At 37.3% G+C, this 10,733-nt stretch overlaps 2 protein-coding genes across 2 annotated transcripts; one reads left to right on the forward strand and one right to left on the reverse strand.

The window, feature by feature from the left end:
* Positions 1-1,622: 1,622 nt before the first annotated feature.
* Positions 1,623-2,727, reverse strand: LOC108860444 (transcription factor ORG3-like). The gene is made up of 2 exons (XM_018634325.2): positions 2,221-2,727; positions 1,623-2,066 (listed from the first exon to the last, which is right to left on the reverse strand). The coding sequence occupies exons 1-2, from the start codon at positions 2,530-2,532 to the stop codon at positions 1,623-1,625; spliced, it is 756 nt and encodes a 251-aa protein (XP_018489827.1). The 5' UTR covers positions 2,533-2,727.
* Positions 2,728-5,172: 2,445 nt separating this feature from the next.
* On the forward strand, positions 5,173-6,633 carry LOC108858615 (uncharacterized). The gene is made up of 2 exons (XM_018632514.2): positions 5,173-5,565; positions 5,686-6,633. Exons 1-2 carry the CDS (start codon positions 5,173-5,175, stop codon positions 6,631-6,633), a joined length of 1,341 nt encoding a protein of 446 aa, XP_018488016.2.
* Positions 6,634-10,733: the final 4,100 nt, after the last annotated feature.

The raw sequence follows: 10,733 nt of genomic DNA on the forward strand, positions 1-10,733 counted from the left end.
TCAAAATCTTATATTCAGACTATTCATCTATGTCGTCAGACGACATAAATATCCATCTCTCCTTATAATTAATCGAATATATCTTACGTCAGTAAATAAGTTCTCAAAGATTAAATGGTCGAATTTCGATCCGCCGAATATCTCAGATCAGGCCTGGCTCTAGGTATGTGCTAGGGGTGCACTAGCACAGGACCCATTATAAGTTTTGATTTTTTTTCTAGTCTAAATTATGGTCTAATATTTTAAAAATTCTTTTTTGTATGAGAATTTTTTTTTTGCTCAGGGTCCTTATAATACTTGAGACGGGCCTGTCTCAGATAAAAAAACATATCTCAAGTGCAATTGCTGGTATTTTCTAAATATACTCTTTTGTCTTTTCTCATATTTTCTTATATTAGAACATCAAAACCAACTAACTCTTTTTACATAATTTTTGCTATAAAATATAGGGTTTTAAGCAATAAGAGTAGAAGGAATAATCAAGGGTTTTGCACGGTGCCGGCTGAAGACCAAATACCAGCAATTCGACTGCCCTAGAGCCCACTGCTGGTGGGGTCCATATTTTTCTATGTAATAGTAGTAACTTATTTTTGTAAACTATATATAAATGTTAGTTTTGCTAAAACGAAACTAATGATTTTTTTTACAGTTCTAAATTTATGAAAACAGAATCTTATTTAGGTTAATCTGTATAAATTTTCACCAAATTATAATTAAGTAATAAAATAATATAGTTAGCATTAAATAGTAGTTAGCCATTTTAGGCATACTTATATTTATCAAAAAAAAAAAATATTTATCAAAAAAATTATCTCTCTTCTAAAAACTCTTCATGTTATACAATTTCATATTTCCAGATTTCCAGATTGCATTGAAAAGAATATCCTAGAAAGCATTGATTTTGAAACTGTTATCCATGATTTTGTTTTGAGTAAAGTTCGAAAAAACCGTTTCTTGTGATTGCATTTCTTTTTAGGACGACTGTTGGTTTTTTTTTCTTTTTCAGTTTCGGGAGAACATGTTATATTGTGAAAGTTTTTGTGGAAGCAAGTCATCTCATTCTCAAAAAAGGCTATAAAAGAATCAAGACTGTTTTAATTTTATGGTTATGTTTGCTTTTTCAGACGAAAACTGTTTTATAATATTACTTGGTAACTACAATATCGAAAATTTCACATTGTAAAGATCACTTTTTTCTTTGGTCGAAGTTAAGGGTCTCTTTTTTTTTTGTTTTGCCCCGGGGCCTATAAAACCTTTGAGCCGGCCCTGGTTTTGCAACCAGAAAAGTATTTACATAAATTATAACTGCTACTCTGAAATCGAAGTGTGGTTGAAAACTGAAATTTATTGCTGTAATACGAACGTAGTGGTAGTTTACTAGTAATCGATAATTAGCTTTGACCAAAAACAGAACCAACTCAACTACGTACAAGTTGTACATCAATCTTCTTTCTCTTTTCTTTTTGAAAACACACAAACATTAATCAAGTCAACATCCGGTAATATAGAAATGATATAAAGAAGATTACCATATACGGTCTCATGCGTTAGAAAACAGTAATCAAGAATGACAGCGTATCTACAGAAAAGGACGACACATAAAACGAAACAAGAACAAATGATCATTTAAACAAATTTCCACATTTCTCATACAAGTACAAAACCCTTTGACTTAAATCTTCGCAAATTAGCTTGTAATTATCAATCTTCTCTATTTGAAGATGCAAAGTGTAGAAGAGTCGTTCTCCTTGAGAACTCGAAGATGAAACATCCAAGATAACAAACCCATCTTCTTCTAGACCACTCAACACATTACATATCGAAAAATTATGAATCTTGGACGATGAGATTTGGATCGTCACTTCGTTTTCTATAAGGTTAGTCGCAAAAACGGTGGAGAAATAACTAGCAGCCATCTTTGGTTGCGGCTTAACGTAACGTTCTCTTTGATCCGATACTCGCACTAAGAGGTCTTCCTTCTTTTGTATTAGCTTCTTCACTTCCTCTTGCAGATCTGGTATGTACTGCACGCTCCGAGAAACGGTCTCAGGATTACTTAGCTTCTTCTGCAATACAATAAAGCCAAAAGAAAAGAAAAAAGGGTTTATAAGTTACTCTTCTTCTAAATGGTAATAATTAATCGAATAAGCAGACTAGCTATTGCTGATTTGTGTTGATAATGAAACATATTCAGATGACATATCAATGTAGGTTACTTACCGACTGATCTGATCTCGGAAGGCATGAACGAAGAGATGAGAACAAAGAGTTAGCTTTCTGGCGACGGTTACGCTCTTTGGCATTGTGGTTAAGCTTCTTGATCACGACAGAATTGTTGTTTAATCCATTTCCCTCCGACAAAACAGGAACCCCTAAGCTGGTCTGATGATGGACCACTCCATACGTCTTCGGTACCGGAAAATCAAGAAATGTGTCGTTGTTATGGCTATCTCCGACGAGTTTGTAGCTCTCGCACTCTCCCGTTGGCGCCCACCCAGAGTTTGGGAACAATAGAGGGCCCAATGCATGCATTTTTCTTGACTGAAGACAACTTTTTTAGCTTTTTCTTCGCTTGAAGCTCTTTTGGTCGGGATATTACTGACCTTCCAGTGCCACACCTAAATATATAGATAGTATTAACCAAATAAACAAATAAATCTCTATTGTTCAATCAAATTAACAAACTATACTATAAGTATTTGTGAACTGTACGCATTAACAACAAGCATACGACGAGGAAACTCATTTTTGTAAAGAGGAATCTCATGTTTGTAAATATATACTATAACAAGGAATCTCATATTTATAAGCATATACCACAAGCATATACCACGCGCGTTTATATAAATAGTTGAAGTTTGTAAAATACACCCTGTATTAGTTTTTATAACAAACTAGAGTCTGAGGGTATGTTTCCTTTTACGTAATATTTTTTTTGTAACAAATTTGTTTTGACATAATATATATATCAAGTGTATTGATTTTTTTTGTTATTAGAAGTTTTTTTAGGTGTCTAACACGATTTAATCTATACAAAATGTTTGTATTGTAAAATTTAATTTTTTTATTAGGGACTACATCTATACTAATTAAACTTACAATTAGTTGCAGAAAAATAATTTGTACAATTACTTTTAAAATTAATTTCTACAAAACTCTAAATGAATCGTAATTTTATGTCAAAACAAATTTGTTCCTATCATGTTATTAGACTTTTGACATAAAATTTGTTTTGACATAAAAATTTGGAAAATTTATTTTACGTAATAAAAATTATTATTTTTGATAAGTTATATATTTTATTTTATTTTTTATGAAATTTATCTTAAATTTACTTATATGACTTATTTTTGTTATTTTAAATATGACTAAATTTTAGAAGATTCTAAATAATTCTAACCTGTAATATGATTTTATTTATTTAGCCCGAAGTTAAACTTATTTTACACTGATTTTGTAGTTTAAACAAAATATTTTATACCTTCAACACTCTCTGTATTAAAAAATTCATTTGTACGTTTCAAAATATTTTCTATAATTTTATTAAATTTAGTTTATGTGATTTAGTTTTTATTTTAAATGAAACTTTTTTTAATGAGTTGAGAGAATTTAGACCCGTATTATGATTTTGTTGATTTAATCATTTGTTATTTTAACTTAATTTTATTTTTAGGTTTCATTTAATAAATGCTTTCAAATAATTAATAACATGAAATATTTTTTGGAAAGATATGGTATAAACATTTAGGAAACAAAATTTTCAAAAATGCTAAGAACTGAATAATTCTAACCCGTAATATGATTTTATTTATTTAAACCAAAGTTAAAATTATTTTACACTGATTTTTTAATTTAAATAAAATATTTTATATATTTTCAACACTCTTGTATTGAAAAATTCATTTGTGCATTTCAAACATTTTCTATAATTTTATTAAATTTAGTTTATATGATTTAGTTTTTATTTTAAATGAAACTATTTTTTAAGGATTTGAGATAATTCAGACCCGTATTATGATTTCGTTGATTTAATTATTTGTTATTTCAACTTGATTTTATTTTGAGGTTTAATTTAATAAATGCTTTCAAATAATTAATAATGTGAAAGATTTTTCAGAAAGATATGGTGGGTATATTTTTTGTTGGAAAAAATATTTTACGTAATAAAAATTATGATTTTTGATAATTTATATATTTTAAATTTTTATGAAATTTATCTTAAATTTATTTATATGACTTATTTTTGTTATTTTAAATATGTATATAGGGTTTAGGGTTAGAAAAGAGTTTAGGGTATAGGGTTAGAATTTAAAGGGGTTAGTTTAAAAATCGAAAATGGTTTAGGTAGACATTTGAAGTCCATTGAAACAAATTCAGTAGCCCATTTTATTTTAATTAAAAAGTTAATGAAATGTGAAGTTTTGTAAATAATTAGAACTGTTTTGCATTTACTAAAAAAATTCAGGGGCAAATTCTAAAAGTGTCAGCTACTTTAATAGTATAGATTCTGCATTATATTAACATTTTACCAAAAAATGTATTCTTCATCAGGAGAAATACCTATTCTCTATGATTCATAAAAGTGATGTTTGGCCGACTTTTTTTATGTTTTGTTTTAGATAATATTTTCAAATTCTTAATATAAAATTAACAGGTTTTCAGTTTTTATTACAATTTATATTCTTCAGTAAGTTTTACAATTGCTTCAAATAATATTTTCTAGCTAATAAATGATGTTTAATTTAGGAAATAACAATTTTAATCTTCGTACAAAAATCTTGTTTTTGATATGCCGTTATTACATTTTTGAATTACATCACTACCATTTCCATGTTTTAAAATTAACATTCGTAATGATACTCACTACATCAAAGAAATGATATGAACGGATTTGGGGATAATCTACCAACTCACAAATGATTAACTGAAATTTCTGAGAAATGATTATATACATCTCATTTCTCAGAAATTTCAGTTAATCATTTGTGAGTTGGTAGATTAAATTTCAGTTAACCTTTCTGAGAAATGATTATATACATCTGTAATAAGGGCGAAAAGGGCGAAAAGGGCGAAAAGGGCGATTCTCGTCGATCTAGGTTTCCGGTGTCAAGCCGCCGCTAGTTGGCCTCTCGCTGACTAGTGAGAAGTCATTCCGCTCGCTCTTCCTGTCCGATGGCTCCCCCCTCGTCTTCTCCGTCCTCCAGCGCGTCGATAGACCCAGGAGGAGAGACACCGTCTAAGATCTCTAATCACGATAGCCAATCCCTCAATCGTGAGTTAGAGATAAAGCTCCAGTCTCCGCCGATTCCTGCGGCGATTCCAGCTGCTAAGGTCCCATCTTACGCAGAAAGGTTCAAGTCATCTCTGAGGAACCTCCGTAAGATCTCCAATCCTTCCTTTCTCGAGGATGGAACTCCAGTGGTCCAGGCTCCGGAATCAGTACTGCTACAAACCTCAGAACTTTGGAAGGACCATGTAGTGGCGCACTTCCATGGGCGTAGACCGTCGGCGACAAAGATTCTTGCAGATTTGAACCCGGTTTGGGGAAAGTTTGGGAATATAACGGTCCGTACGGTCTCCGATACTTGTGTTTTGATATTCATCCCGTCAGTTCAAACCAGAGAGTGGGTCCTGCAGGTCGGCTACTGGCAAGCGGATCGATGCGCTTTCTCGGTGTACCCCTAGACAGCAGATGGAAACTTAGCCGCTCAAGAGTTGCTCTTTGCTCCGACATGGGCGGTTTTGAAGAATGTTCCTCCTCAGTTGTATTCTCTAGATGGAATTAGTGTGGTGGCTAGTGGTATTGGTGAGCCACTACACACTGAGAAATCGCGTCTGGACCCTTACCATTTCGGTGATACCAAAGTTAAGGTGGAGATTGATCTCTCCAAGACGCCGCCTGAAGTGGTAGAAGTGCGAGACACTCAAGGAAACTCCGTGAGGGTTGTTGTTGAGTATCCTAGCCTTCCGCCGAAGTGTATTAATTGTGGTAAGTATGGTCATCTGATGAATCGCTGCCACAAACCTCTAATGAAAAGACCTCAGCCACAGAAGAAAGAAAAAGTGATCAGTGTGGTTAAGTCGGGAGAGGAGATGTCGCTAGTCGAGAAGAGTCAGGGGGATAGCTCAGGTGCTACAGAGAATGAGAAAGTGAAGCAGAGGAAAGCTCGCTCCAGATCACGCAGAAGGTCTCGGTCCCGAGCTAGGAACAGAGTGAGGGCACTAAGCTCACCCCCTGAGTCAAAAGGTGTTTCCTCTATTGCTCCCCTTGTGGAAGTTGAGCACGATGAGGTACCTCAGAAGGGCAATTTAGTTGGAGAGAAAGAGGTCAGTAGGAAGAGGGGTTCCAATTTCAGCAAGGAAGATTCCGATGTTGCGGTGTCTCAGTTGGAGGAAGGGGAGATAAGTATTGATCCAGGAGCCGAGCGAGCAGAGTGCTTGGAGAAGTCTCAGAACATTGTAACAGAGCAGCAGGCTGACAATCCTCTGTGGTTTACGAAACATTCGAAAAGTTACAGACGAGCTCTAAGGCAAATGGCGAATTGGAAAGCTTCTGGTGCTATCGGCTCGCCTCCTAAGTCAGCGAAGCTTCTTACACGGGGTAGTCCCTCGGGTAAGCAGCAAGATTCTTGATCAACAACCCCCCCCCCCCCCCCCCCCAATCTTGTATATATGAAGATTTTCAGCTGGAATGTTAGAGGTTTAAATGGTTCAGGTCGTCAAAGAATAGTTCGTAGTTGGTTACAGAATATGGGTTCGTCAGTAGGAGTATTACTTGAAACTCATGTACAGGAGGTGAATTCCTCAAGAATAATGGGAGCGATTGCTCCGGGTTGGAGGTTTGATAATAATTATTCGGAGGTGGCTGGAGGAAGAATTTGGGTGTTGTGGGATTCTTCTCTGTCAGTGGTAGTTTATATGAGAACAGATCAGTTAATCTTATGTGGAGTCAGGGATCCTGCTTCAGGTGCTGAGTGCACGGTGGCCTTTGTTTACGCGTTCAACACGGAAGTGGAGAGGAAGAGTTTGTGGCGGGATTTAGTTCGAATTGCTAGAAACTCTTTGGTGGCAGCGTCCCCTTTGGTGGTGCTAGGAGATTTTAATCAAATTCTTACAGCAGCTGAGCATTTCTCCCTCTTTCCCTATGATCTACCTTTAAGCGGTATGGAGGACCTGCGGCTGTGCTTGGAAGATAGCAACTTATCAGATATGGATATTAGAGGTACCTTTTTCTCTTGGTCTAATAGAAGACCAGAAGATCCAATACTCAGGAAGCTGGACAGGGTGCTTTGTAATGAGAGTTGGAGAGACAGTTTCCCAGATGCAGTGAGCATATTTGAACCCCCGGGGGACTCTGATCATTGCCCTGCTATAGTGAACTTCTCTTCGGTTGCTCAAGTAAGAAAGTGCAGCTTCAAGTACTTCTCTTTCATCTCGTCTCATCCCAGGTTTCAGGAAGAGTTGAAGCAGGCGTGGGATGATCCCATTCCGGTAGGATCCAAACTGTTTTCCTTGGGTCAGAAGTTGAAGAAAGCTAAAGCTATCTGTAGAGGGCTAAATAAGGAAGAGTTTGGGAACATTCAACAAAGAGCGAGCGAAGCTTTAAGTGCCTTAAAAGAGATCCAGATGCAGATGCTAGCTTCGCCATGTGACTCCTTATTTCGACAGGAATTCATAGCTCGGAAAAAGTGGCAGCTATTAGAAGAAGCTCAAGAGATTTTTTTCAGCAGGAAAGCCAGGATCCGGTGGTTAGACTGCGGAGATGCAAATACTAAGTTCTTCTACAAGGCAGTATTGGCTTATCAATTGAGGAACTACATCAGTTATTTGACAGATGGAGGTGGGAATAGGATCTTTAATCAAGATCAGATAAAGCAGATGGTGGTGATATATTTTCAAAATCTGCTGGGTTCGGTAGACAATTCTCTGGTTGATATTTCCATCTCGAGTTTGAAGGAGCTACTGTCCTATCGCTGTCCCCAAAGCCTGGTTGAACAGCTGATCTCGATTCCCTCTGAGGAAGCCATCAAAACAACCATCTTCGCTATGCCAAAAAACAAAGCCCCCGGTCCAGATGGATACGCAGCTGAGTTTTTTTGGGAAGCTTGGGAGGTAGTTGGAAAGGATTCAATAGAGGCTGTAAAGGAGTTCTTTGTATCAGGTCGTATGTTGAGGCAGTTCAATACTACAGCGATCTCTCTCATCCCTAAGGTAGTTGGAGCAGATCATTTGTCTCAGTTCCGACCCATCTCCTTATGCTCAACAATCTACAAAGTTATGGCTCGGTTAATTAAGAAGAAGTTGAAGCTTTGTGTGTCTGATATTGTCCAGAGGAATCAGGTTGGGTTCGTTCAGGATAGACTGCTTTGTGAAAACGTGCTCCTTGCCTCAGAGTTAGTTAAGGATTTTAATGATCACGGCGCAGTTACCAGAGGGTGTCTCAAGATAGATATTTCGAAAGCTTATGATAACCTGAGTTGGGATTTTCTTCTTAAGGTTCTGCAAGCGATCGAACTTCCTGATAAGCTGGTGGGATGGATCAAAGAGTGTGTTACAACTCCAGCTTATAGTGTTGCACTAAATGGAGAACTCCAAGGTTTCTTTCCCGGGAAGAAAGGGTTGAGACAAGGAGACCCTATCTCCTCCCTGCTCTTTGTGATTGCTATGGATGTTTTGTCGAAAATGCTGGATCAGGGAGCGGTTGAGGGCAGGTTTGGCATACATCCAGAGTGTGAAGCTCCTCTAATTACTCACCTCAGCTTTGCGGATGACGTCTTAATTTTCTTCGATGGTTCTGAGCAGTCTCTTCGGGGAATTATGCAGATATTGGAAGAGTTCAGGATGGTCTCAGGTTTGAAGATTAATAAACAGAAGTCTGAGCTTCTTTTGGATGGAGGTAGCACCAGTAGATGCAGAGAGTTGGCTAATGCGCTGGGTATTGCTCAAGGGGCACTGCCTCTTCGATACTTGGGTGTGACTCTTTCTCCAAAGAAGATGACAAGTACAGACTTTCAGCCCTTACTGGATAAAATTGCAGCGCGGTTTAGCTCCTGGACAGTGAAACACCTCTCCTTTGCAGGCAGGTTTCAGCTGATCCAAGCGGTGATATACTCAACTATCTCCTTTTGGGCTTCGATGTTTATCATTCCCTCTGAGTGTATTGGTATGTTAGAACGTATGTGCGGTGCTTTTCTCTGGAATGGTGCTCCTAATTCTGCTAGAGGTGCTAAGATAGCTTGGGACTCTGTTTGTACTCCAAAAGAAGCAGGTGGATTGGGGTTGAGGCGTCTAGCAGATTGGAACAAAGTCCTTGGTTTGAAGTTAATTTGGTTAATCTTTACAGCAGGAGGTTCCTTGTGGGTATCTTGGGTGCGTCGCAATCTGATTGGAGAGGAAAACTTTTGGTTGTTGGATCCGTCGAGAAGAGGTAGCTGGATATGGAAGTCCATCTGTAAGCTCAGACCATTAGCAAGACCAATGGTTTTTTGCGAAGTGGGGTCGGGGTGTACAGCAAGTTTTTGGCATGATAATTGGACCACCTCTGGTCCCCTTATCGAGCTGACAGGCGCTAGAGGTCCACTAGTTCGGGTTTGAATATCAATGCAGTTGTGGCGGATGCTTTGGAGGGAGAAGGGTGGAGGTGGGACCGGAGTCGAAGTAGAAGCCATATTATCTCCTTATTGAAAGAGCGTCTACCTAATGCTCAAGAGATCATTGCTTCAGAAGAAGAGGATGATAAGTATGTGTGGTATCCCCAACAGAATAGGGGCACAGGTCAGTTTTCGGCAGGAGATACGTGGAGAGCCTTGCATCCTATTTCTGAAGTAGTTTTCTGGCATAAGGTTGTCTGGTTCTCAGGTAGAATACCAAAACACGCCTTCATCACCTGGGTGGCAGCGAGGGATAGAATGGTGACAAGAGACAGATTGCTTCGTTGGGGTTTAGTTGTGCCAGCAACGTGTGTCTTGTGCTCTGGTCATAATGAATCCCGACAGCACCTGTTCTTCGATTGCAGCTTTAGTACTCGGGTATGGACGTTCTTTACCTCTCAGCTACATTTGTCTCCTCCTCAAGGCTTTGAGAATGTGTTGAGGTGGCTGCTTAATCCGTCGAGAGATAAGAATGTAACTCTGATTGCCAGACTAGTATTCCAAGCAGTGGTATATTTGGTATGGAAGGAGAGAAACAGCAGAATACATTCCTCGGTGGAGAAACCTGCAGGCACGGTTATAGCAGAGATTCAGCAGTTGATAAAACTCAGACTAGACCCTTTGGCTCGTCGACAGTTACTTCATCCAGGACAGAGTTCGGTTTTGGCCATTTGGCTTTCCTCTTTCTAAAAAAATTGTCTTTGGTTTGGTCTGAATTCTTTGTAAAGTCTTTGGGCTTCGTAGATTTGGTTAAGCCCGTCTGTGGGATTGGCCCGTTTCTTTTAAATTTTGGAATAAAGGTAAATTTTAGAAAAAAAAAAAGATTATATACATCTGTAATTTAATTTGTAATCATCTATTAAATAATTTAAATATATGTTCGGGGAGTCTAGATACAACAAAAACATAATTTGTTTTCATATTTAATTCTTAGAAAATAGTAGATTTATTTGAAACTAATTAATTTAAAGATTTTTGAAGCAGTACATTTATATTTTTTTGTTAGTAAAGTTTCTTATAGAATTAACATTTTAATTATGTTTCAAAAACTTAACATTAGATTTTATTTGGTAAAACAATTCA

The sequence above is a fragment of the Raphanus sativus genome, chromosome 5 (genome assembly GCF_000801105.2).
Source record: "Raphanus sativus cultivar WK10039 chromosome 5, ASM80110v3, whole genome shotgun sequence".
NCBI classification, from domain to species: domain Eukaryota; kingdom Viridiplantae; phylum Streptophyta; class Magnoliopsida; order Brassicales; family Brassicaceae; genus Raphanus; species Raphanus sativus.

Coding starts and splice junctions, on each gene's coding strand:
- LOC108860444 (XM_018634325.2), bottom strand. CDS start 2,532: ATGCATGCATTGGGCCCTCTATTGTTCCCAAACTCTGGGTGGGCGCCA. Junction 2,067..2,220: donor TTCCGAGATCAGATCAGTCG/GTAAGTAACCTA, acceptor ATTGTATTGCAG/AAGAAGCTAAGTAATCCTGA.
- LOC108858615 (XM_018632514.2), top strand. CDS start 5,173: ATGGCTCCCCCCTCGTCTTCTCCGTCCTCCAGCGCGTCGATAGACCCA. Junction 5,566..5,685: donor GAAAGTTTGGGAATATAACG/GTCCGTACGGTC, acceptor GTGTACCCCTAG/ACAGCAGATGGAAACTTAGC.